This window comes from Fusarium solani (assembly GCF_023522795.1).
Source record: "Fusarium solani strain SB1 chromosome Unknown bctg00000008, whole genome shotgun sequence".
Taxonomy (NCBI): Eukaryota; Fungi; Ascomycota; class Sordariomycetes; order Hypocreales; family Nectriaceae; genus Fusarium; species Fusarium solani.
In genome coordinates, this window is record NW_027072148.1 from 3,078,983 (window position 1) to 3,105,033 (window position 26,051).

At 52.0% G+C, this 26,051-nt stretch overlaps 11 protein-coding genes across 11 annotated transcripts; 5 read left to right on the forward strand and 6 right to left on the reverse strand.

Moving 5' to 3' along the window:
* Positions 1–415: 415 nt before the first annotated feature.
* On the reverse strand, positions 416–1,414 carry MRS44_013032 (uncharacterized protein; the record flags this gene model as incomplete). Its single annotated transcript, XM_046281632.1, has 1 exon — positions 416–1,414. The coding sequence occupies one exon, from the start codon at positions 1,412–1,414 to the stop codon at positions 416–418; it is 999 nt and encodes a 332-aa protein (XP_046126394.1).
* A 1,141-nt stretch (positions 1,415–2,555) lies between these two features.
* MRS44_013033 (uncharacterized protein) lies at positions 2,556–3,631 on the forward strand (the record flags this gene model as incomplete). The annotated part of the gene is made up of 2 exons (XM_065619015.1): positions 2,556–2,646; positions 2,700–3,631. The coding sequence occupies 2 exons, from the start codon at positions 2,556–2,558 to the stop codon at positions 3,629–3,631; spliced, it is 1,023 nt and encodes a 340-aa protein (XP_065475087.1).
* Positions 3,632–5,713: 2,082 nt separating this feature from the next.
* On the forward strand, positions 5,714–7,796 carry MRS44_013034 (uncharacterized protein; the record flags this gene model as incomplete). Its single annotated transcript, XM_046278967.1, has 2 exons — positions 5,714–6,243; positions 6,323–7,796. 2 exons carry the CDS (start codon positions 5,714–5,716, stop codon positions 7,794–7,796), a joined length of 2,004 nt encoding a protein of 667 aa, XP_046126396.1.
* A 352-nt stretch (positions 7,797–8,148) lies between these two features.
* MRS44_013035 (uncharacterized protein) lies at positions 8,149–9,340 on the reverse strand (the record flags this gene model as incomplete). Its single annotated transcript, XM_065619016.1, has 2 exons — positions 8,149–8,462; positions 8,515–9,340. 2 exons carry the CDS (start codon positions 9,338–9,340, stop codon positions 8,149–8,151), a joined length of 1,140 nt encoding a protein of 379 aa, XP_065475088.1.
* Positions 9,341–10,120: 780 nt separating this feature from the next.
* On the forward strand, positions 10,121–11,383 carry MRS44_013036 (uncharacterized protein; the record flags this gene model as incomplete). Its single annotated transcript, XM_065619017.1, has 2 exons — positions 10,121–10,141; positions 10,202–11,383. 2 exons carry the CDS (start codon positions 10,121–10,123, stop codon positions 11,381–11,383), a joined length of 1,203 nt encoding a protein of 400 aa, XP_065475089.1.
* Positions 11,384–11,599: 216 nt separating this feature from the next.
* MRS44_013037 (uncharacterized protein) lies at positions 11,600–14,554 on the reverse strand (the record flags this gene model as incomplete). Its single annotated transcript, XM_065619018.1, has 8 exons — positions 11,600–11,909; positions 12,048–12,649; positions 13,065–13,205; positions 13,257–13,556; positions 13,607–13,671; positions 14,147–14,177; positions 14,225–14,366; positions 14,436–14,554. The coding sequence occupies 8 exons, from the start codon at positions 14,552–14,554 to the stop codon at positions 11,600–11,602; spliced, it is 1,710 nt and encodes a 569-aa protein (XP_065475090.1).
* An 835-nt stretch (positions 14,555–15,389) lies between these two features.
* On the reverse strand, positions 15,390–17,145 carry MRS44_013038 (uncharacterized protein; the record flags this gene model as incomplete). Its single annotated transcript, XM_065619019.1, has 5 exons — positions 15,390–15,520; positions 15,630–16,559; positions 16,652–16,720; positions 16,769–16,965; positions 17,015–17,145. 5 exons carry the CDS (start codon positions 17,143–17,145, stop codon positions 15,390–15,392), a joined length of 1,458 nt encoding a protein of 485 aa, XP_065475091.1.
* A 1,029-nt stretch (positions 17,146–18,174) lies between these two features.
* Positions 18,175–19,551, forward strand: MRS44_013039 (uncharacterized protein; the record flags this gene model as incomplete). Its single annotated transcript, XM_046273069.2, has 1 exon — positions 18,175–19,551. One exon carries the CDS (start codon positions 18,175–18,177, stop codon positions 19,549–19,551), a length of 1,377 nt encoding a protein of 458 aa, XP_046126403.1.
* Positions 19,552–22,121: 2,570 nt separating this feature from the next.
* Positions 22,122–22,700, reverse strand: MRS44_013040 (uncharacterized protein; the record flags this gene model as incomplete). The annotated part of the gene is made up of 1 exon (XM_065619020.1): positions 22,122–22,700. The coding sequence occupies one exon, from the start codon at positions 22,698–22,700 to the stop codon at positions 22,122–22,124; it is 579 nt and encodes a 192-aa protein (XP_065475092.1).
* Positions 22,701–23,595: 895 nt separating this feature from the next.
* On the reverse strand, positions 23,596–24,023 carry MRS44_013041 (uncharacterized protein; the record flags this gene model as incomplete). Its single annotated transcript, XM_065619021.1, has 4 exons — positions 23,596–23,723; positions 23,780–23,786; positions 23,838–23,904; positions 23,950–24,023. 4 exons carry the CDS (start codon positions 24,021–24,023, stop codon positions 23,596–23,598), a joined length of 276 nt encoding a protein of 91 aa, XP_065475093.1.
* A 687-nt stretch (positions 24,024–24,710) lies between these two features.
* MRS44_013042 (uncharacterized protein) lies at positions 24,711–25,025 on the forward strand (the record flags this gene model as incomplete). The annotated part of the gene is made up of 2 exons (XM_046281633.1): positions 24,711–24,739; positions 24,797–25,025. 2 exons carry the CDS (start codon positions 24,711–24,713, stop codon positions 25,023–25,025), a joined length of 258 nt encoding a protein of 85 aa, XP_046126405.1.
* Positions 25,026–26,051: the final 1,026 nt, after the last annotated feature.

Below are 26,051 nucleotides of genomic sequence, written 5' to 3' on the forward strand. Positions count from 1 at the left end.
TGTGATAATGTATTCAAGCGTCTTCAGGCGTTAGAATAACTACCAGTCGCAATCCTGTATTCAGAGAGCTCTGCTATTAGTTACGCTTACTCGTAGCATTACATATTGTTAATTAGTATTTTGCTGACTTAAAACGGAGTAACTGCGTCACTCCTGGTACGCTGTAATGGACTTGGAGTTTGTGTATATAAATGAACACCAGCTATTGAGCGGTCACTAATTCTGTGTGGAATAAGCGGGCGATCAAAATGTGCAAGCGATGGTTGTAAACAACCTCGCTTCACGACCCTCTATATATTCCTATAAAACCTCCCATAACACTCTAGGCCGGCTTAAACTAGTGCGGCTTGGACTCTGTCCTACATACGTTACCGATTCCTCGGGTACAAGCTTCACACACACGACGCTTCGTCCTCTACTGCTCATCCTCCAACCCCACCAGCTTGAGCGAGTCCCTCCATAGCCTTGCCGCTTTCTCGGCATCATAGGCCCAGGCAGCATACGTGGGCGTGAGTATCTTGTCCTCACCGCCTTTACTTGGCTCGGCCACAGCACAATCGACAAGGTACTTGCCACCCTGATGCTCCCATTCCTTACCGACGGCCGCCCACACCGTCGTCGCGGCGCCTTGCTCCACGTTCTTCATCATTGGCATCACGTGTTCCATCCCCTTAAAGGCGTCGGGCGGCATGTGCCTGGTCAGCCCTGTGGGAATAATGCCTGGGTGGACACTGGTTGCGTGCAGGTGTTGCGCGCCATAGCGGCGTTCGATCTCGTTGGCCATGTAGATGTTGGCAGTCTTGGACTGGCCGTAGGCAACGTTGGGATCGTAGTCGCCGCGCTGGAAGTCGTAGTCATCGGCGTCGTTGATGCCATGGACGTTATGACTGGAGGACGACAAGTTGATAACGCGAGAGGGGAGACCAGGGGAAGCGGCGGCGAGGAGGGCGGGTTTGAGCAACATAAAGAGGAGAAAGTGAGAGAGGTGATTGGTGCCAAAATGGAGCTCATGGCCATCGACAGTAAAGCGAAGGTCAGGGATAGCCATGATACCAGCATTGTTGATGAGCGCGTGGATCTTGGAGGTCTTGTTAAGAATAGCAGTGGCGGCATCGCGTACAGAGGACAGGGATGCCTGATCCATCTGGAACAGCTCCATACGGGAGGGGTCGAAGATGCCATCAAGGGCGGACTTGGCCTTGTCGAGATCCCGGGCTGTAAGGTAAAGGGTAGCGCCAGTAGCGGCGAGGGCGCGTACAGTTTCGACACCAATGCCAGAGGAGGTGCCAGTAATAACAATAACCTGGCCCTGGAGCGTGCCCTCGGCGCCTTCGTCTTGGATGATTTGGAGGGCGGTAGGGCGGGCATCGCCTGGGCCCTCGGGCTTGATATGGGCAGCGGCGTAGCGAGACATGATGAGCGGTGATAGGGGATGACTTAATCGGTCCGAAAGAGTTAATAGTTGCAAAGGGGAAAGGTCTAGTATTGACGATATCGAATGATTGTGAGTGTGAGTTGAAGTGGGAGGGGACAGTTGGGTTATATAGTCTCGCTCTCCAGGCTGCTACAACACTATTACACCTTATTCGGGAAGAGTATCACTTGACAGGACCACAACGTAGAAAATAACTTACAAATCAACATCCACTTTAGAGACTCGATGGAGATAGGACATGATAGAAAATCTTAACGCCGCGTATTGAGAGAGATGTTTAAGAAACCTAGATCAAGATTACGAGATATTAGTAGAGTCGACTGTCGTTCCTGGTTTGATGACATTCTTGCTGTTTCTGGCCTAGCCCGCCGGACTTGTCAAGGTACTATCCCTTGGGCTGTGGAGAACCCCCCGCCAGGTCACGGCAGGGGGAGGGGGGGGGGGAGGCCAATTAAAACGCATTAGCTCAGTGGTACCTAATCCCTCCCCTAATTTTAGCCTATGCTAGAAGTACCAGCAATATCTCGAGTTACAAGTTGCTACATCACACCACTCATATCCTCAAATTGATTGAGAGACAAACAGGTCCTAGGGTAGCTCCTTGACGAGAAGCTCTCGCCGCGGCACCTCGAGGGGTTAAAAATCAAAGCCTCGGTCTTTAGCAGGCGTAAAGGCTGGTCTCCGGGTGTTCACCCTCATGCTCTTAGAGGCTATTATCTTCATTGATAACGCTTCTGTCATCATACGCGTTGAGAGCCTCCTCTGATATCTCTATAGGTGCCGATTAGGAAGTCATCAATTAAGATGAAAGAATTTCTATGGGGATGTAGGTGGAATCAAAAGGTTCCCCTCATGTACCTCTGAGAAGGTGGGGCGATGTGGGGCTCGGTACGGCCAGGAGGTTTTCCACAACTCAAGGGATACTATGGAGCTGATGACATTTTGTCCTCGTCCAGTCTAGCTTGCGTAGTTTAACTGTGGGCTTGCTGCATTAGCGCGGGCGGGACTCTCAGCTCTTGAGAGAGGCCGAAGGACTCGTCTGCCTCCTTTCTTCACTTCTCCTCATTACATCTCAAAGCCGAGAGGATACAGAACAGAACTTCACGTTGGGCAAATCAGAATGATGGGACATGCCAGTCATGGTCTCGCAGAAGCCGAGACCAGCAAGCAGCGCAGAAAGCTCCAGAACCGGAAGAACCAAAGAGCGCGTCGTGAGTCGTTCCCTTGGTTCCACATCCTCAGCAGTGCTCATAAACGCCTTTAGGACGACGACTGAAGGGGAAAGACACCGAGACAGATCAGGCGTCGCCCCCATTTGAGGTCAGGCGCTGGCGCGTCGACGAGGCCGACAGTTTCTCCTCCCAAGACACAGACACAGACACGACAACCGTATACAAGTCCCATCCTCCGTCCCGCACACCTCCCTCCACTACCGAACGTGTCACGGTCCTCCGAGTATCACCGCCCACGGCGCACCTTGACCAAGTCATAACCATGGCCTCAACCCCCCAGCCCTTCAACGTCAACTTCCCCCTCCCCTCCGACCACCTCCTTCATCTTATCCAGTACAACGTCTTTCGCGCCTTCATCTCCATCAAGCGCACTCTGAATACTGTATCATCCGACCCAACGACCTGTCCCGTTTTCGGTCCCTGCTTAGACGACACGACCCGCTACCCCCCCAACCCCAACATCCCTCCCGCCCTTGCCCCTACCAACCTGCAGCTAACTCGATACCACTTCCCCTGGATCAACATTATTCCTTTCGCCCGCGTCCGCGACAACCTTATCCGGCGCGAAGGCCGCTTTGACAATTGGGAACTATGGCAAGACCTCGTCGGCGAGCTCATGAGCTCTACAGCGGCCGCATGGCAGCGAGGTACGCCCGTTAGCTTCTCCGCCCCCGTCCCCAAACTCAGGCAGTCACCGACCCTCTTATCGGGGAGTTACATGGACACGGATGACGTCACCGCCGGGCGCAACGGCCTTATCATTTGGGGCGAGCCGCATGACATGCAGAACTGGGAGGCTACTCCTGGCTTTCTTACCAAGTGGTCATGGGCCGTCGAGGGCTGTGAGGAGCTGGTAGAGATTAGTAATCGCTGGAGGATGAAGAGAGGGGAGGAACCTATGCGACTGTCGATGTCGGGTATTGAGGACATATGCTTGAGAAGCCTTGTTAATCATCAGATTTAGTCCCTCTGCAAGAGATCATGCTTTCATGGTGTAGAAAAGAGTGAGGTCCTCCCTTTATTCAGAAGAGGCCTATTTAGTGAAATGTGAACCTAAGCGCCGTCCTTACTGTACAAAGGATTGCTTGTATTTGAATAAATTACATACTTTTCGTCCGGCAGAAAAAGCCCTGAATCAGCAGGACCAAACCCCGTCCAACACGGTCCCTATCGTGGACCGCAAGGACCGACCCTCGCTCCTGTCAGTCCTGCCCTGGACCGACAGAACGAACACTCAGTCCCAAACGGCACCACAGGTATATAGCACACTCTCATTTGGACTTTCTTATATATAAGCTACCTCAGCTATCAATACAACTTAGTTACACTCAATACTCTTAAGCACAATACCAGACGTGGTAATCCCCCTTTTTATTTAAGACAACGCGACTAGCCCTTCTGCTAATATAAACCCAACACGACCGGTTTATCCCTTAGGAAACAAACGATCGTCACACTTAGCTAGACAATTCGCAATATCTTATTCGCGCGGGAGTCGCGTATCGAACTTCATCACTTCGGCGATAGACCTCTGATCCTTGGCCTTTAACTTCTCGACATTTTTCTCAGCGTCTGATTACGTCTTATCTGGGGAAGCGCGTATTCCATAGCCCTTGAATAAATAGGCATTCGCCAACTACCAGAAGAATTCTCAACATCATACCCAAAACCCCATACCCACGATGGCGTATCTGGGACGCGTTGGGACCACACATAATCCGGGAAGCAACGCCAGAGGTACTGATGCTCTGTTGAGACGGTGTGACTAAGGTGGTCCGACCTGCTGGTGGCTGGGATGTGGATGCTATGTAAGGAGTTGTGCTCCTCTCGGATATATGGAAGTTAGAACTAATAACCACACAATCAACCCATTTTTACTTCAACAGATTTTGACACCACACTACATGCTACAAAAATGAGGATCCCCACTCAGAGCAATGCAGCAGTGGTTTATATCTGACACACCCCATGTCCATTTCGCCAGAAAACCGGGGGTGGCCTCCCAGTTCTGCATCTCGAGCGGCTCGCCCCAGACGATGAGCCCCTTGCGCCTGGCGGTGACTTCATCCGTATCACTTGCAGATAAAAGGATCAGGGCCCGTCCGGTCTCGGGGGCCAAGAGAGCTGAGTCACGTATAATCCATCGTCCTAGTTTAATGAATGCCTAATTCTGTGTACTATAGCGTTCCAAATGCCATACATAGGCGTAAAGAAAGCAGACGGACTAGTCTTAGCCCGAGTTTCGAGGCTAAGGCTTTCATCAGGAGAAAATCATATGGATCCCAGTGGATCGGGGTCGTGTGGTTAATTGCCCCGATTTCGTTATCGTTTCCCTGGTTCGGGTTGAGCCGTGCAAGCAGGCATGGAAACCTTAATTCATCCGGGGAGTACAATACGGCTTTCTCTTCTTGTAGGGAAAGACTGGCAACCACATGATCCAAATCACAGAATTTCTGCCTGAAGCGACAATATCAAGCAGACGTGGAAGTATCGAAGTATTGCAGACTCCCTCCATATGGATGACTACTGTTTATTGATGAGTCGCCAGCCGCTTAAGGTACGCCAACGCAACCAGCCCGTAACTCAGCCTAGGCCGAAGGAGTCTACGGCGTCTGGAGCTTAGACAAAACTCTGGGTGGCGAGGCCCACTTATTTAGTTCATGGAGGCTAGTCTGGAAACAGCAATAAAGTCATCACACTAAGAAGCGGATCTAAATCCTGGAATGGTGAAGGGCAATACGGAGTAGGTTTGTTTCAGAAATATTCTTGAGAAGTCTGATGGCTTTGAAATACAAAACTAAAGGCGTTCTAGGTTTTACTACCACACCGTCCCGGACTTTAGGATCGAGAAAATCCGAATGCTTTGAAATACAGAGCATGATCCCGTCAACACGGGACCAGAAGTCTAAAGCCACATGTACTTAAACGGATGTGTCCTCCATCTATCTGGAGCTTTCACCCTTCATCACATCCATTTTTCAACCCCCGGTGGTCTTCTAACGATCTCTCTCGCAAAAATATCCAGCATCCGCACCGCTATATAATCATGCGGTTTGTAAGCCCCTGGAAGGCGGCTTCCAGCCTCGGTAGCATCCTGCTTATCGCCAGCACCGTCTCTGCATCGGCAACGACCGCCAACTCGGTCGACGCTTACGACTATGTGGTAGTCGGCTCCGGTCCTGGAGGTGGCCCATTGGCCGCCAATCTAGCCCGAGCTGGTTTCAGGACTCTCTTGCTCGAGGCTGGCGACGACGACAGTGCTGCTATGATCACGAACGCCATTGCGTTGACAAACACCGCAGATACCACTGCCCTGACTTGGACCTATTGGGTTCGTCATTACGACGATGTCGAATTGACGAAGAAGTACCAACATCTTACCTGGAGGCTTCCAAACGGAAATTTATGGGTTGGTCCAGGCAGCTCTGCGCCTGCCGGAGCAGAGATTGTTGGTATCCAATATCCCCGTGGCGCTACTCTCGGAGGATCGTCTATTGTCAACTCTGCCCTGACTGTCCTTCCCGCCAATAGCGACTGGGACTATATCAAGAACCTCACAGGCGATGATTCATGGAAGTAAGTTATCCCCAAACCGTTCTACTCTTTCCATCTTGTGATCTTTACGGAATCAGTAAGCTAACGCACCAAATCCTAGTGCTACTCATATGGGGGAACTGTTCATTAAGTTAGAGAACAATCAATACCGCCCACGTGGTACACCGGGCCACGGCTTCGACGGATATCTTGAGACAGTTTTGGGTAACGGGACCGTCTTTCTCTCTTCACCTCAAGCAACTGCAGTTCTAAAGGCCATGGCTGCCGAAGCGGGCCAAGATGCCGAGGACCTGGCAAACATCCTAAACATTGACCCTAACCAAGTCTTGAACCCCGACCGAGACCAGATTACAGGGCTGGTGGGAGCGCCTCAACATGCCAATACCACCTGGGCCCGCTACAGCTCGAGGACACGAGTGCTCGATACGTTGCGCGCCGTTGACGAGAAAGGCAATAAGAAGTACCCCCTGGAGGTCCGCCTCAACTCCTACGCTACAAAGGTCCTCTTCGACAAGCCTCGAGGAGGCTCAGTGCCTCGAGCCATTGGCCTCGACTACCTAGAAGGCAAAAGCGCCTTCCAAGGTGACCTCCGTTATAATTCGACAGTCAAGAAGACATCACGTCGGGTCTATGCTCGAAAAGAGGTGATTCTCAGTGGTGGATCATTCGGTTCGCCTCAGCTATTGTTACTCAGTGGCATTGGACCAGCTGCAGACCTCAAGGCCCTGAAGATCCCGGTCGTCGCCGATCGACCAGGTGTTGGTCGTAACATGCAAGACCACAACGAAATTGCCGTCATTGGACACGGTGCCCAGGCCTTCGATTTCTCGGCTGCTCCTGGCGGTCCTCGCTCCCAGTGCACCTTCGGGGCTCCTGGCGACCCATGTCTTGCACTTTATCTTCAAGGCCAGGGACCATACGTTCAGCCTAGTCTCACCCAACTGGCCTTCCTCAAGACCAATTACACCACCAATGACGAGCGTGACATTGCCATCTTCCCCGGTTCTTTCGGATTCCGTGGCTTTTGGCCCCGGAACACCGGACAATCGTGGGATGATCCCCCAACGACCTGGGGCATGCACAGCGTCCATATACATGGCAACAGCACGGCTGGATACCTCAAGCTTCGCTCGGCCGATCCGACCGTGACGCCTGACATCAACTTTCGACATTTCAACGGCACAGGCGCCGCAGGCGACATAGCCGCTATCAAGGAGTTCCTCGCTTGGGGTCGCCGTGCTTTTAACCGCGTCCAGGCACCATTCGCTCCTTACAACATCTCTTGGCCACCATGCACAGGCACTGTTGGTGCCGATGGAAGCTGCTCTGTCGCTAACAATGACGAAGACTTCATCCGCGAAAATATCTTCGGACATCACGTCATTGGCACTTGTTCCATCGGCCCCAGCTCTGACAAAAACGCAGTCTTGGACTCCAAGTTCCGTGTCCGTGGTGTTTCTGGCTTGCGAGTCGTCGATGCCAGTGCCTTCCCCAGGTCTCCAGGGGCTTTCCCGGTCATTGGGGTCTATATGTTGAGCGAGAAGGCGTCGGAAACCATCCTATTGGGCCAGTAGTCCTATGCAGTGTCTTTCTTTCCTTCTGTTCTTGCCAATTAGTTATAATAACGTCTCCCGCCTCAGAAATGGAAAAGCATATGCTCTTTAAGAAGTGGAGTAATGACTAGACCGAAAGAACAATGCGGAATGCACAAGGGCTTGGCGACATTAAGCCAAGGGCTACAGAGTTGTATGTATTTTTAACTTCAGAGCCCTCTGGGTGTGGCCTTCCGAGCGTAATATACATACACACATGGGTATGTGGACAGTAGGGTATGCCAAAACTATGACACTTGGATAATTGGCTGCGAATTGCTCAAACATATTCAACATGTGACAATTTCTACACAGCCCACTGCTCAGTTTAACTCTAAGCAGCATTGTTTGATACCTTTACAGAGTCCCTGTTCAGTCTATTCCTCTTGCAGGCCAAGCTAAGGATAAACGCCGCTCCAGTAAACCCGATTGCAGTTGCAAAGGAGGCATGAATGCCTCGCATATAAGCCACCAGGATGTTAGTTACTTCCTCCGCTGGAAATACTTGTCGTATCTGCGTCGCCCCAGTAGCGATGACCTGAGCGGGGTTAGTGTTAGGAGCAACGGAGGGTAGAGCTCCAAGCATAGTGTTGACAAAGGCAGACTGGGATGCCGCAACCGAAAATGCGCCTCCGACTGTCTGGAAAACTGGAACAAAGGCATGAGTATTGGAAGGAAGGGGGCCTGTGATTTGACTCACAAAGAATAATAGCTGTCACCAAAGACAGGTCACTGTTTGCAGAATTTGCCTGCCCAATGATAATCGGTACCTGGAAGCTGATGCCGTATCCGACCCCTGCCAAGATTTGATATCCAATCCACTTGCCGGCACCGGTACCGATATCCAGGGAGTAGATCAGGCCGCATCCAACAGTCGCCATCGCTGCTCCTGAGACTAACAAGGGGAAAGCAATGCCGGTTGCTGTAATAAATCCTCCAGATAAGATCGTGGCGACAGTAACGGCGATGATAAGCGGAAGGTTCCGCACACCGGACTCCGTGGGGCTCGTGTCGCCGATGCTCTGGAAATAGATGGGAAGATAAAAAATCTGGACGAAGTACCCCCCCGAGTAGAAGAATGCATATGTGGCCGGTACCCAGACGTTGCGGTCTGTTATGAGACGCGGCTGCACCATAGCTCGTTCTCCTTGGTACCACTCCCATAGAACAAACGAAATGCAAATAAGACCAAAGCCAACAAGGAGTCCGATGACCTTCTCGTTGTTCCACGGCTTTGTTACCCCGCCATACTGGAGCCCTAAGATGTAACAAGTGATTGCGCCAATGACCATTGCAGTTCCAACAATGTCCATGTTCAGCAGCTTCTCGAGGAGAGGCTTTTGCGGTGGCTTGGCGTGGGACGGTGTGTGAAAAAAGATCAATATAATGAGGGCACTCAATCCGCCAATGGGGAGGTTGATGTAGAAACACCACCGCCACGACACCTTTTCCGCGAACGCTCCACCGATAAGAGGGCCGATGACTGACGCGGTACCGTAGCTTGCACCTAGTACACCAGTAAACATTGGACGTTTTACTGGTGGCACCGCATGCCCGATAATGGTCAACCCGCCGGAGCTGATGCCCGCGGCACCAACGCCTGACAGGGCGCGGCCAACAATGAGGGTTGTTGAGTTCTGGGCGAGAGCACAGATTAGAGACCCGACTTCGAAGATTACAACGCAAAAGAGGAATGTGCTCTTGAGCGGGAAATATTTATATGCTTTGCCCCCTAGAAAAGGGATAGTTGGTGATACTGTGTATACAGTATCGTCTACCCCGCGTTCTTATCGAGGATTACCGAACGGACTACTGTAGCTCCAGCCCAAACTTAAAAACCAGGGCAGGTGATTCTTACCACTTTAAGCGGGAGTGCGAGATGGGCGAGTTATCGGCCAACATCTTATCCGCGCTACCGTGGACGATCTTAGGGCCATGCCCACATGGGGCGCTGTTCCGGTCTTCCCTCAGAGGCCCCATATTTTTTACCCCAGCCTGCACCCTGACGTTACGGGGTTGCGGCGAGACTTCAGTCACGGCGCCGAGCCTGGAACTCAGCTCAAAAAGGCAAGAAAGCCAGTGACGCTTGCGGGGTAGCTAGTTGGCACTACTGAGTGTTCGATTTGGTGCTCCCTATATTGGCCAATCTTGCACCGAAGAGTACACCTAGGCCTGCTACTCTCTGTGTCTGTGTACCTCCTTTCTCGACACAACCGACCTTGTCCTATCGACAAGCAGGCCATTGAGCGCCCAGAGAAAGACTTCCTCACGCCAGGAGCCAGCTGTGAGAGCTTTGGGTAGCCACGATGTCAATGCGTGTTGAAGCGGTATATCTGAGATCCCTCTCCGGCCTGCGCCCTTCGCTGCCTAAGCACTGACACCAGCAGGTCTACACATATCCTATCAAGTCCCTCAGAGGGGTATCGCTTTCCTCCATACATGGCAAGCCCACCGGGTTCGCATACGACCGACACTTCATGCTCTGGGATGTCGATAAGAAAGAGAATCTCCATATTGGACTTCGACCCGCCCTCTGCCTCTTCACTACAAGGCTGAGCCCCGAGGATGGCCCCCGAAGCATCGAGGTTCAATATGGCCTGAGCCATATCTTTGACCAACCCTCTAAGCATGTTGAGCCGTCTACCCTATCAGTACCCCTGGAGCCGGATGTGAACAAGTTGGCACGAGTGACTGTCATGATGCACTTGAGTCCATGCTCTGCATATGACATGGGAGACAAGTACAATGACTGGTTCAGTCGTCGGCTGGGATACCCTGTCAAGCTCCTCTACATAGGGGACCACCGCAGGAAGGTCTTGGGGAACACGGGCCAAGGAGTACCGTCCCCGGCGAACAAGTCGCTTCATGCCTGGTTGGCGGTCATTCCTGTCACCTTGCTTCTTGGGTATTACTCACTTCCCCGGGGCTCAACGGGCGGTATCTCTTGGACTATCACCGGGTTACTGTTTCTCACCAGCTGTATCGCTCTTGTGCAGCCACTAAGACATTCGCTAGGGAATACAGGGCCCTCGATCACATTCGCGGACCTTGCTGCCTACCTCATCATCAGCACCAAGAGCTACCAAGACGTCAATGAGAGGCTTCCAGACGATGAGGAGATGGACATCACCAAGTTCCGAGCCAACATCGTTGTGTCGGGGGCCAAAGAAGCTTATGAAGAGGACTTTTGGACTGAGATGCGGATTCGTGGGAACCTCACCATGACACTGACTCAAAATTGTGCGAGATGCAGTACCCTCAATGTTGACTACACTACCGGCAAGGCTGGCAAGACCGAAGCAGGGAAGGTCTTGAAGAAGCTGAGCAAAGATAGGAGGGTTGATCCAGGAATGAAGTGGAGCCCGATCTTTGGGAGATATGACTTTCTTACGTCGGCATCGACCGAAGATAAAGGGGTGGTCATCAGTGTCGGGGACGAGGTTGAGGTGACAGGACGCAACTCGGCACGCACAATCACAGGCAAGTTTTCTCTAAGAAGCCAAGATTTATCTGTTCTAACACGGCCGACACAGATTACCCCAAGTCCTAGCAGCCTCGTTGGTAAATAGTTGAAGCACAAGTGGGCGGTTACGATGGGAAGATGTGATTGTTGGAGGCAAGAAATGTTGGAAGAACTGATTCCGCATTTAGACTATTCTATAGGACAATCATCTATCCCAGAGTATCAAGAAAGCCTCTAAAAAAACCATGAGTACATCGTCAAGAGGACCCCAGAACTGGCATATCGCGCTGGTACTACAGTCGTTAGTATCCATCGTCAGGCTTCAGGCTAGCCATGCAGCAACCAGACCCTTCAACCCCTCCTGCATCCATGGTTCGTCAATGGACGACTTTTCATCGAATCCATGATCACCTTCCTGAATGGCCAAGGTGAATGGAAGATCAGGATCGACCTCGCCAATCTTCTCAGACAACTTCACGCTTCCTTGGACTGGTACCACCGTGTCTCCCTTTCCGTGCCAAACAAACAGACCGCCCCGAGGGAACCTACCGCCATCCTCAAGCTTTTCCAAGATGTGAAGATCCCTTTTGTTGCTGGGGAAAAGCTCCCCGGACCCCCCGTTCTGGACAAAGCTGAACATCAGCTCGGCGCGTTTGAACTGAGGGTCGGCTCAGACAATGAGCGGGATTTCATGAGCCTTCCACCTGGCCTGGTGGTCGCGCAACAAGGAGACCGGAAGATGGGGAAATCCAAACATTGGCTTTTCGTACAGCTCTGTGAAATGCGGACTCTTGGCATCGACCAGAGGGTACGAGGCTGTCACGGCGCGGATCTCACTGGAATGGTTGAGGCCAACGAGAAGACTGAGATACCCGCCAGCACTATCTCCGGCCGTCATGATGCGAGTGGTGTAAACATTGACATTTGCGCTGTTACTGACAAAGCTTGGAAGATCGGTATAAATCCAGCTGAAGAAATCTTCGACGTCCTCAACAATATCGTGGATGCTGGCCTCAGGTGCCAACCTGTAGTCACAACTCACGATGATGGCATCGTGTCGAGTTGCGAGTTCGAGGTGCCACGGGGCGAAGAAGTTTGGGAAAAGGCTCGACCCGGAGACGAAGCCGCCGCCATGGATGCGAAATAGGATCGGCCGAGGATCGGTCGGACTGTGTTTAGCGCGCTCGAATAGGGCCTTGGGGATGAGTACGTGGCAGGCGATCTCGTGATCGGAGACGACTTTGTAGGTAGTTTCGAGGATGTGGAAGCCGGCAAAGCGGGACATGTCATTGGGGTCAAAGTGAGCCATTGTGTTGACTTGGTCGGTGCCAGAAGAAGGATGCCACAACACAATCCAGGCCAGCTGCCTGGCCTTTTATAAGTCGAGAGAGCTTCTACGAGACAGGCAGCGGAGGCTAGGCATCACCCAAGCACGGCAGTTCGTGGGGGCCACGTTACTTGGGCCTGAGGGATTGGATAAGCACCACCCAACCTTACGAGCTACTAATGAGTCATTGCGACATCAATGATACGATACGGCTCACAATCTCCACATTCATTGCTGATAAGCTTCATTGTTTCATAGGCGCGGTCTCCGGTAACTTTTTACGGAAGTAACTCCTTCGAATGGCCCCTGATCAGATACCAAAGTCTAATCGCTCCCCCCGGCGCCATCACTCTCCGAACTACTCGAGTCCCCATCCGGCATCACTATGCTGTTCAGGAAGGTAATCTACGCGCGTCAGCGATGGACTAGAGTGTCACAAGGCTTTAGTCAGTCAACCTACAAATCCGACCAAGGGTCTTAGAACCTCGGTGACCTGTTCTTGCGTGTCATCTGCTAGCAGCAACTCGTCCCGGATCTTCTTGGTTAGAGTAAACTTCCTCAACTTCAAGAGTTCAATGTCCCGGTGGTCAGCAATGAACCCCTAGCCCTCTAAGTTAGCTATTGAACTTGTGTTCGAAAGCGTGTCGCCCACCTTTGGCTTTGTCTTCAGAGCAGACTCCTTGTTCTGACGGACAAAGCACTTGAGCGCGTCATCTTCTCCCGATCTAGGCTTAACTCCAGGCATAAAAGACTGCTTCAGGCCATTCTCGTTCAAGGTCCGACGCCATCGCCCGGGTCTTTCGTCGATGCTCGAGCGGAGGCTTTGAAGTTGTTGGGCATTCGGAGCAAAGATACCGTCTGCAATCATCGACGCCCCCGGTTCGCAATGTATGTAATAGTGCGCATATGTCCCTTTTCGTCCCGTTCGGGACCATGCTGCGGAAAAGTGTGCCTACAACCTTCAGCCTCACCGAGGCACCCGAAAATCGGCGTGACAGTTACCTTGTATGGCTTCTTGTCGGGACTGAAGCGGAGGTCCCTGTAGATGCGAAACATGACGTCCTTGGCTGGTAAATCGGGTATCGTATCGTCTATAGCCATTACCGAGGATGATCTCTTAAGTTAGGTACTTATCTCAGATGCACCTAACCTAGACCGACGCGATTCTCAACTCTCGCCAGCTGTCGGCTTCCAACAATAGCGACCAACGTGCCACGGAGAATTTGGAGACACTCACAAGATGGAGCTGTTGACTGTCAAAATGCCTGGCCCTGAGTCCTTATGGCTGCCAGGACCTTTGCACCAGTGGCGCTGTGCCGTTCCGGGTGTTGTCTGTTTTTGAAGCGCCCAACTGGCAGGCAAAGGCAGATCAGAGGCTGCAAATAGAGAACAGGACATTTAATAGAGATAAATATCTAGGAATTACTCTATCCTCAGTCTTAAATACCCCAACACGCAAGCAATGAAAGCCACTAATCCTCCGATAATAAGAAAATTGGAAGACCATTGAGTGTGCAATTCCTTCTTCCCTAAGCCTTTTACCTTTTGCGTTGCCTGAAGTGTGGTCAGCGGCCTAAGCCTTGTACTTGAGCTATCTGGTTTAGATGGAATGACACTCACCTGGGCTACTATCTTCCCTAGATACAGTTGTTCCAGGATTTCATCGGCGTCTTCGCTATGTCCAACTTCATCGTACGCCTCGGTCGCGTCCATCCCGGCAACCTCCAACAGGACCTCCTCTCCTCCACTGCAGTGACCGAATCTGTCAGTAGCTATCTTTCGGCTTTGGAGAGGTTTGGGGGGATTGTCTTGTGTACTATGGGCGACTTACGGATGCTTTTTAAGGAAAGAAGTACAGTCGTATACCTTGTTTCGGATGACCATGTAAGGATCATTGGCACTGTCATGCTTGGCAACGTCTTGAAGAGTGAATGAGCGTGAAGTTGCCATGTTTTCTGAGATTTTATGGTGTAAGTCGGGAGGGGAGTGAAATGCCTCCACTCAAGTCCTTTGTATCCAACACCCGAGGCTAGAACAACGAGGCGGCGGCAACATTGTGTCGTCTTTATTGTTGCCATGAAGCTAGGCACTCTGAGAGTCTTGTCCATCGCCGATTTGCCATTAATCAGCCTATGTTCTTACCAAGATCCTTATTACTAATTTCGGCTTTTCACCTGTCCCATACGCGCTTCTTCACTTGCCTCATTGAACCTGGACACGATTCTGCCAACAGCATGGTAGAGATGGGATATCAGATGAGCCTAGCTAGTTGCCTCTTTGAGCTGTACCGCGAAGATCATCCAACGACCGAGTTGGTAGCGTCAAGGAACCTCCACCAACTTGTAGGCGCCGCAAGTCTAATTGTTCCTGTTGGGCCGCGTTCGAAGTGCATTCCATCGTTGTCAGTGACACAGCTCTACCTGACCATCTATATCTGAGGAAGGCACGCAATTGTCATGCAGATAATTATTCAGCCCTTCCTGCATTTTCACTTCATGGATAGAGTGTCGGTAAGATTCTTGTACGGGAGATGGAACGCTACGTACGCCAGGCGCTCATATTCTAACCCGAGACACCAGTCCTTGTCGCCCTAATGCGACAGACCTCTTTCATTTTGTTTGACATGGCGAAGTAAAATATGATAGCTACTATTTAATAGGATTGTTATGGAAAGTTGTCTATGGACTCAGGAAACATATTTCAGTTGCACTGCGCTTGGAGACGCTTCGGGATGTTTCCTCCCTTTTCTGACTCCAGAGTCTTACATTGGTATAGCGGCAGCTGTTTACGGCTTGGGCTCTAATGAAGTCTGACTGTGCGACTCTGGAGCCAAATCAACGACCACTGTCTTGTAATTCGTGTACGCCTTGATACCGGCCTCTCCCTGCTCCTGACCAATGCCCGACTGCTTGAAGCCTCCAAACGCATTCGAGGATCCACGGTTTGACTGTTGTTGATCCATACAGCTTGTTCCACTATCAGCATGCCTGCCACCGACAACACTTCAAGTATAGGGACAACTTACTACCAGCCTTGATCTTTCGCGTAATGCGATGTGCTCGAGCAATGTCGCGGGTGAAAACCGCCGCTGCTAGGCCAAACTCGGTGTCATTCGCCATCTTGACTACCTCGGCCTCCGACTTGAACGGCAAGATGACGACAAAGGGCCCAAAGATCTCCTCCTGGTAAATCCGCATCTGGGGCGTAACATGGGTAAAGATGGTTGGCTCGAGATAGAAGCCTTTGCCGTTCAGGTTCTTATATGCCTTGCCTCCATGCACAAGCTTGGCACCCTCATCTTTTCCAGACTGGACATAGGAGAGGATACGGTCGAACTGCGCTTGTGTAACTTGAGGTCCTTGGGAGGTGCCTTCGGCGAATGGGTCCCCGATCTTGGCGTCAGAAACTGCCTTGGATTTGAACAACTTGAGGAAGCGGTCGTATACGTCTTCTTGAACCAGGACGCGGCTGTTCGCAGTGCAGTTTTGTCCAGCGTTAGCCATGATACCCGGATATGCAGCTGCAACTGCAGCATGCAAATCAGCGTCGTTGAAGATAATCAGAGGGGATTTTCCTCCAGTCTCCAAAGTGACACTTTTCAGGTTAGATGATGCCAACTTCATGATCTCCTTTCCTGTCTGGGTAGAGCCAGTAAATGCGATCTTATCCACGTCGGTATGGGAGGCAAGCGCCGCGCCAGCAACAGCCCCAAAGCCGTTGATGACATTGATGACTCCAGGTGGGAAGCCGGCTGGTGCGACTAGATTGGCGAGAAAGAGGGCCGACAAAGGGGTTTGTTCCGAGATCTTGAGAATAACCGTGTTTCCGGCAGCAATAGCTGGGGCTACCTTCCAGGAGGCCATGACGATGGGGTAGTTCCATGGAATGATTTGTCCGCAGACGCCAACTGGCTCTGGCACTGTGTAGTTGAGCTGAGTCCCTCTCGTTTGAATCACTTGTCAGGGTGCAGTTTAGTCAGTCACCCAAACATCTAAGAATGCAAGGATATTCCAGGCGTACCTTGTCCTTAGCTCTTATCCGCCCAACCGGCATAATATCGAAACACGTCAACGACCTCTGGAATATCCTCTAGGAGGGCCGTCGAGTATGGCTTGCCTGCCAGTGTCAGTCTGTTACCCATCACAGGCCATGCTTTATCCTTACCATTGTCCCATGACTCGATGGCGGCAAGAACTTGTGCGTTCTCTTCTACGAGATCGGCCAATTTGTACAACAACCGGCTCCTGTCTTTCCCTTTAACGTCAGACCAGGCTCCCTCAAATGCCTGACGAGCAGCATGTACTGCATCTTCGACATCGCTGACACCGGCCGCGTGCACATGGGCAATCTCTTTCTCGGTGCTACAAGTGGTCAGGAGCTATAAGTCATAGAACTGTGGGGATTCCGTACGCGGGGTCGATTGTTGGGAACGTCTCGCCGGACTTGGACTCGACGAACTCGTTGTTGATGAATAAACCCAAGGGCTGCCGGTACCGGATACCGTTCGGAGTTGTCAGGTCTGCGAAGACGTTGGTAGCCATTTCAGTTGATCTTGAGCGGTTTTTGAAGATGGGAAGGTCAATATGGCGAATTAAAACCCAACATGTTGTTCAAGGTGGATGGATGGCCATTCATATGAGGCTTGGGATGTTGCCAAGCCCCTTAGAAGTTGGGATATGGGTGACAAGGATTGCAGCGAGAGTCTCGGAATTATTACCGAAGAGGTAGGGCTTCTTCGGATGGTTTGACGGGTTTCGATCTGAGTTGCGCACTGGGCACTCATCTTTCCACTCGCAACAATGCCTGAACAGGTAACTAATAAGGGGCACCTCCCAGACTCCTACACTCAGAGCCGTGGTCAAGGCCGGCATCTAATCCGAGGGGAGCATTGGCCAGTGGATTATCTAAAACTCTTCTTGATTCTCTTACTTTTTTCGGCCACGTTAGAAAAGCTGACTAGACATTACCTGTTGTCCGTAGTACCTATTCCGCCTTGACAGAGTTGTGATACCCTTCACGTCCTCATCCTCATATCCTCCCCAGCTACACAAATGGGGTTCCGTGGCCGAAGAGAATAACTCAAAAAGACCAGAGACAGAAACAGCCAAAATGATATGACTTCTAGTCGAGCTTTGGCTTGCCCGGCCCCCGAGTTGAGTCTGCGGAACGCACTCCGTGATACTCCGCATGACGCCGACAAATAACTCAAAGTGGGTCCCGATCTGAAGCTTCGGATTCCGTCCGCTTTAGGAAAGTGGGTCTATCGCAGATCCGAGCCCGGCAACACTAACCGGATCAAGCCGTGTACGTACCACGCTCGGAATGACTAATTGAGCTGCCTTGAAATCCAATTCTTTCAGCATGCTGCTTCGGTCATTAGACAAACAAGGAAACATGTGGTTTACTGATGCTTGCTCAGGAGCGAGGTTAAAATCACAGACGCTCGTCCTTAGTTATGCTTCATTGCTTGCTTCATACGTTCCTTAGCCAAGAATCGCAACCCAACTGCCATTCTCTTCTCCTCGACATCCTACCGCCTCCTCCTCAACCACTACGCGCCAGTTCCCACCATGGCCAAGCAACGATACGGGCAGGACCGGCCTGTCTCGGACGTGTCAGCACTGGGTAGACCTCTCAAGCTGGCCTTTTCCCAAAGAACAGCCAAGAATCGATTCCTGAAAGCGTCCATGACCGAAAGGTTGTGCACCTGGGACACCAAGGATATCAGCAAACGCGGCATCCCCACCCCCGATATCATCAATGCCTTCAAGTGGTTCGGAGAAGGAGGTACCGGTACTATCCTCACCGGAAACCTGATGATCGACCCCATTAACATCGAGGGCCCCGGCAACCTGATCATCCCCCCCGACGCCCCCTTCGAAGGGCCACGTTTCGAGGCCTATAAACGTCTTGCCTGGGCTGGCAACCACGCCGGAAGCTTGATGATCGGTCAGATCTCTCATGCTGGTCGGCAGGTTCAGAGCCGGTTGAACTCGGATCCTGTCTCGGCGTCGGCTGTCCACCTCACCAAGGAGGTCTGGGGCATGAAGTTTGCCAAGCCGCATGCTGCCAGCCACCAAGAGATCAAGGGCCTCGTGGAAGCGTTTGCACATGCGGCCGAGTATCTTTACAAGTCCGGGTTCGACGGTGTAGAGCTCCATGGTGCTCACGGCTACCTGCTCTCTCAGTTCCTCTCTCGCAGGACAAACCAGCGCACCGACGAGTACGGCGGTTCCGTTTCGAACCGAGCTCGCATCATCGTGGAGATTGTCGCGGCGATTAGAACACGCATCCCTCTTTCAACTGGTTTTGTCCTCGGCGTGAAGCTCAACTCGGTTGAGTTTGACGAGAAGGGATTCACCCCTGAAGAGTGCGCTGAGCTCTGCGAACTGCTCGAACACCAGTGTCAGTTTGACTTTGTGGAGCTCTCGGGCGGTACCTACGAAGACATGGCATTTGAGCACAAGAACGAACACACCAAGAAGCGCGAGGCATTCTTCCTGGAGTTTGCCGAATCGATTGTGCCAAGACTCAAGCAGACCAAGGTCTTTGTGACGGGAGGGTTCCGCACGGTGAGCGCCATGGTCAAGGCTCTGGATGTCGTTGACGGAGTTGGCCTGGCTCGTCCCCTCTGCGCGGAGCCTAACTTGCCCAAGGACATTCTGGAGGGCAGGGTGAATACGGGGGCTGTGGTCCTGAAGATCAACAATCAAGACTACGGCCTGACCGAGACAGCAGCAGGAACCCAGATCCGCCAGCTCGGGAGAAATCAGTGTCCTATGGACCTCACCAATGATGAGGTTGTTGAAGCGTTCAATCGGAGTGTTGAGAAGTGGGAGAAGGCCTTGGAGGCAGACGGGGACAAGATGGAGGTCTACGGTTACGTGGATCTGGAGGGTATCGAGCTTGCTCCTATGGGCAGCGGGGACAAGTCATGTAAACTCTAGAGGTGGCCTGTAGTAGACTAGACAATGGGCGAGACAGTGTGTGCATGGAATTTGTAGTCCAAATCTTGATCTGTTAGCTTATGCACTGTGTGTCCCTTGTTGGGTGATAAACAGCTGACGTTCTATTGTCATGTCTTAATATTCGTTAGGATATTCCCGAAATGCCTCGTCCACAGCTCCGATCCCGGCCAAAGCTGGGGTATCTACTATGCAGTCTGATTGCAGAAATGATGTCTAACTCTCCGAGCAGTTCTCCAAAACATACAGGGGGATATAGTAGACGATAAGATCTTGCCCCGCTCCTCATGGAGAGTGCTGTGAGGAGATCAAGGTCTGGCCATCAGCCAATAAGAGTTCAAGTAACCTGCATCTCTGGGGCTTGTATGTTACTGTACTACGTAGAGGAGATCGGCTTGTCTCGCCTGCAAAGGGCGATGTGAATCGACAGCATAGACGGGGGAACACTCGGCTCCCCTACCTCCCCCGGATTTTTTGCCTCCCCTGCTGACGCTAACGCCCCAATAACGCCGCCGGAGGTTGGTTTGGAGTTCCCCCGGCTTTGACTGACTTAGACCCTTCCCCTTCTTACTGTGCCAGGAAGGTATTTGGAGAGGGGTCATGCGACCGACCCGTCACAGTGGTTCGGTGCGGAGAGGGGTCAGCTCGACGACAAGATTCAAGCCCAATCCCCATTTACCAATCAGACCCACCGCTTATCAGCCAATGGTGACCTTCCGGTCTATCTCGGGTTAACTCGTTCCCCCTCGCTTATTACCCCTTTGGCTTCTCGGCCCTTGGGGTCTTGACTTTTGAAGGCTCGGCGTGAATTTCTTCTCTATAAACTCATCGCCACTCAGTTAATAGCTCGATCCTTTCTCTCCCCCCTCCCCTCCAGAACCGAAATTATCGTAGCCATGAGGTCGTCTTATCGCGTGCGGTTTGCTGCCGAGAATAAGTTCCAGTCCCGGGTCAAGAACGATCCCCCAGCACCGACAACCAGCGACGCCAGCAAGAGCCTGATTGAGTCGCCGACATTCGGTCCCGCAGCTACTCGAAAGCCCAAGAGCAGATCTGGATGCAAGGAGTGCAAGCAGCGTCGAGTCAAATGCGACGAGAAATACCTAGTTTGCAGTCACTGTTAAAGACGCGGCTCCGTGTGTCTCTCCGCCATACCGTCAATAAGATGGCGGGTTGAGATGCCCTGGATGATCACTAAGCCCATCGCCGAGCCATGGTTGGGCATTGTGAACCCCAAAAAGAAGCTCCTGCAGTACTGGCTCGAAAAGACCAGCCGGATAATGACCGTGTGCCCCGAGAATAACCCCCTGTCATACCCCCTGCTCGAGCATCTCGTGTCCACTCCGTCGCTGCTGCACGCGGTGCAGAGCGTGAGCGCAGGATAGGAGCACTTCTTCGAGTCGAAAGAGCTGACCACCTGCCTATAAGAGCGCGGCCTTGCCATCTAGGCTCTGCGGCGTGAGATGCAGGATGGCGCCAACCTTAAACCTGTCTCCCTGCTTACTGTGTTCCTGCAGGGTGTATTATGGTTGTGGACGGAGGACCACCTGAACCACTATGGAAAAGAGTATCTCTAAGCTGCCCGTAGCTTGCTAGAAAAGATACTGGAGGACCCAGAGAAGCGACGGGACCTATTGGTCAAGTTCATGCTAGGGTGGTACCTATATTGGGACATGTCGTGCGCCTTCATCGCTGCACCCTAAGATCTCGTACCCCTCAACACGGCGCATATATTTGATGCCATCTAGGCCACCCGTAGTTCTTTTTATCCGATGATTGACTTTATGTCGGAGCTGCTGTATCTGATCGCATGCCTTGGTCGGCATTGCCGCCTGGTTCTGGAAACCGAGGCTAGCGACCCGGTGCTAGAAGCGACTTTCGAGGGTCAGCTTCTGGCATAGGAACTAGACCACGATGACCAGGACCTCGTCGACATGAGCATCGGGTATCGTAACCACGGACTTATTATGCTGTACAATATCTGTGGCGTGCCTTCTTAAGTCGGCGATCTCGACTCGAGCGACGACGCTTCCGACGCGATCGAAGACTCCTAGGCCCGGATAAGGCCGTTGGTGTTGGACTCGTTAGAACGGTTGTTAAAGACGCCCGTCGACGCGCCCTGTTTTAGCTTTCACTTAATACTGCTGCTCACTGCTGCCGCCGAGCTCATAAAGAACGATGACGAGTTGCGCACCGCGGCTGTCGAACGGTTCAAAGCTATATACTCAACGAATAGAGTGGCTGTCAATATGTGGGCTATTGATCTGCTGGAGGAGCTGTGGGGTCTTCACGACTGCGGCATTAATATTACTTGGCTGGAGCTGTTGATCACTAAGAACTGGAGATTGACCTTTGCTTAGGCCTGGAGGAGCTGGCGAATGATAAGATGCCACCTAGAAAGATTGATAGCAAGGATGTCGTTCATATGTGGCAGGATGTGGATATCTCTTGGGGAAAATTGCCAATAGTGGGCAAGGAAATTGTCCTCGTTCTGTATAGCTATATACACTTAATTCATGCGCTCTCGCGTTTTATAATATCATCAAGGCCTCTTAAATCCTGGGCCTGAGATGGACTGAAGCGTAATCCTTAATGATCATCTCGGTACCCTTCTCAGCAACGGCGTAGACGGTCAACATCGGGTTAACGGATGGAATGAGCGGGAAGACACTGGCACCTATGACTCGCAGTTTCTTGACTCTATGGACATGAAGTTGAGGATCGATAACGGCTATGTTGTCCTTGGCGGTGTCTCCTATCTTGGTCGTTCCGCATGGGTGAAAGATGGTGCCGTGGGTTTTGCGAGCGTAGTCGATGAGCTGCTCCTCTGTCTGGACATCTGGGCCAGGCGCAACCTCTCTCTTGATGAGGTCTCGGAAGGGAGCCGTGGCCGCTAGCTTGCGGCCTGCCCGGAGCTCAAAGAGGATTGTCTTGAGGTCGTAGTCTTCGGGATCGGTTAGGAATCGAAAGTCAATGGCTGGACGGACCTTGGGGTCCGAAGACTGGAGGGAGATGCGGCCCCGGGAACGAGGCCTTGGGAGGTTCGGGATTAGGTAGTAGGCGTTCTCTGGGGCATGATAGCCATGTCGAGCCGTGTTGTCGTCGAATCTAATACCAAAGACGTGGAACATAGAGTCTATGATGTCTCTGTTATCTCCCCGCGAGTTCTGTGCCTCCCTGCGTAGGAAGAAGCATACGTCTGAGTAGATGACGGACTGTGGTGGAACCGCGGCCTTTATCTCCTATCCCATGAGTGCCCACAAGACTGCAAACCGTATCTTGCCCCAGTGTTATGTCATTAGCCATCAGCTGCTTCTCCTGGTCGCATGACTGCTAAGGCCTTAACATCGCGATACTTCGTTCTCAGGCGGATAATAGAGAGTAACGAAGTATCGTCGCCACTGGGAGTTTTGATTGGCCTCAACCCCCCGTCGTGACCTGGTTGCAGTCTTGTGGGCACTCATGGGATATTATGACTATCTCTGTATGGTCTATTAGGTTCTCGCCTACTCCCGGAATATCCGCGATAACGGGGATTTTGAAGCTCTCGAGCTAATCCCGTGGCCTAATGCCGGAAAGGAGTAATAGTCGCGGGGAATCAAAGGCTCCCGCGCAGAGGATTGTTTTAATGTCTGACCTGATAGTTATCGGGAGGCCCGACTTGAGAGTCAGGCTGACTCTAGAGGCGATGTTGTCGATGAAGTTGACGCGATGGGCCTAAGCGCTCGTGAGAATGGTTAGGTTGTGCCTTTTCTCCTCCCCCCTTAGAATTGGGTGTATGTAGGCGATGCTGGCACTGCTGCGATAGCTATTCTCCGGGTTATGGGCGATAGCCAAATGGCCCGCTGATGGCGCTATCTTGCCCGTGTGCATAATGTCTTTATTGAACGAATCTGTCCTGGGGATGCCAAATGCCTTTTAGGCTACGTCGATAAGCGCCAGGTCGACCGGGTTGTGGTACTCGGGCTGGATCTTATTGACCGTGACTCGCAGCTTGTCTACGAGCCTCACTATCTCGTCAAAGGTCTAGCCGTGAGCGCCGGCTTCCTGCCACTTGCGGATATCATACTCGAGAGGTCGGAATGAGATGCAGCCGTTGATGTTCGAGTAGCCCCCGAGGACTTTGCCGCGTGAGTGCTGGATGAAGCTATTGCCTGTGAACGGTGGGTTAAGGAGCCTGAGGACCTCCTGGTGTATAGTGGGATCTCACCCTTGGGCTGAGGAACTGAGCTCTAGCAGTAATCGTGATCTCCTCCCTAAGAATTAACCTGGAGTTTGAGGTCGTGGAGATTCTCCTTGCCGATGTCGCTCTCACCTCCCTCAATGAGTAGGATGCTGGCCGTTGGGAGTTCTGATGCTAATTGGCTCGCGATAACGCACCTAGCCGTGCCGCCTCCCACGATAATATAATCGAAGGCGGTCTGGTTGCGTCTAAGGCTCTCGACAGTGGTCATGGTGTCTTTGTGAGGAATAGAAGGATAAAGAAGGGGATAGATGGCCGTGGTGAAACTTGAAAGGATGGCTTGATCCCTATTCAAAGCTCGGAAGACAAGTTACTAAAGCAGCACGATAATTGCATCCGCTTTATTCTTGGTGGCTACCTCAGCACGGGTTCGCCTCGGCTAAGTCCGCCATGGCCATGAGGCCACCGCATGCGGCACAACGGCAGTCCACCGCCTGGCCCCTTGAGCTAATGTTAGTGGCCGCCTCTAACCAACTCGGGTTCCTGACTGTTTTGGAAGGCTCGCTTACTATCCAGTTATCGAGAGCCGTATGGAGTGCTGCAATTGAATTTGGCTCGGCAGTGAAGGATCCATCCATTCTTCGTTGGCGAAGGCCGGGTCTAGGCACGAGACGCCCCCACTGAATTGACCTCGGATTTAGCCTCAATGGGGCAATTGACTAACATCCCCGGAGATGGGCCCGGGTGTATCTTCCCTAGAGCTGATTGACGGCTCCGAAGCTTGGTGACACTAGATAGCCCCGAGAATAACTGGGGGAAGCTCCCGGGACAAGCATTAGAGTACATATGCCACTTGTCCTTCAAGCATCTCCTGTTGCAGCTTCGTCAACCGTCTGAACCTAAGTGTTCTGTCTGTCATCTCCTTCTGCCAAGCTCAATATAGAAATCTCTCTTTATTATGGTCAAGGTTACCATCTTGGGTGCTGGGTAAGCGCATCAGGTCTTCCTTATCAAGCTACATTAGGTAGCTAACCATGGCTATAGCGTAACCGGCATGATGGCCGCGGCCAGTCTGCCTAGGAACTACAACGTCACCATCGTGGCCGAGCATCTCCCAGGCGACTACGACACCAAGGAGTGGGCTAGCCCTTACGCCGGCGCCATCTGGGTTGGTGTCTATCAGTCGTCACCCTGGGAGCAAAAGATGCAGCTCGAGGGTCTCATGGGACTCCTTAGGCTGGCCGAGACGAACCCCGAGTCGAGCGTCCGCTAGATCGAGATGACCGAGATTATGGATCGCGGCACCAAAGCGGATGTCTGGTATGCCGGGAAAGTGCCTAGTTTCTGCTTCTTGAGCGACGAGGAGCTTCCCAAAGGTGCTATATACGGTATGAAATATAAGACGGTTGTCCTGACGCCTTAAAAGTTCCTCACCTGGCTGTACGAGAGGCTTTAGGCTCGCGGCATTAAGTTTCGATGCACTTGGGTTTCCTCGCTCGCCGATCTAAAGGGACTTGGCTATGACATTCTCATTAATGCCTCTGGAATTGAGGCAGAGAACCTTAAGGATGTTATGGAGAAGAACCTGACTTCCTGGAGGCTTTAATGCGTGGTTGCAAAGGCTCTACCCACCTACGACTGACTCTTTATCCGCCGAGGAGATAGGGGATACTACTCGACTGTATTTTCCCGGCTTGATGGCATAGTCTATGTAGGAGGTGTTCTAACTGAGAATGACCGGGATCTATCCATATCTGAGGAGCAACGAAAGAAGGTAATTCCAGCTAAGCGGCCGTCTTGGAGTGATGAACCTCGCTAACGGGTGTCATTAATAGATTTGCTAGAACGCGCACAATAATTAGCCTAATATCTTCCCGTCCCTAGACCCTAAAGACTGGCCGATCCTGTACGATCACGTAGGCGTCTACGCCACCATGGATAGACGCGTCTGCGGTGTGCGTTGCGAGAGGGAGGTGGTTGATGGGCAGGGAGTCATCTATGCCTACGGTTAGAACGTAGGAGGTTATGTCTATAGCTTTGGCCTCGCTCGTGAAGTAGTGAACCTTACCGAGGACTACCTCTATGAGCTTCCCGCGGCTAGAAAGCTATAACTAACCCGGTAGAGACTAGGAAGTGATTTTAGAGCTGTACGAAGCATCGTGTAGAAACTTATCAACAGTCTAATATAATATATATACTAGCAATACTTTCATGATTCTATTTATAGCGAGGTTTTGTCTTGCTAATTAAGTCCTTAAGGGCATGACCAGGGTAGATAGCTGCTAACTCACTGGAGACT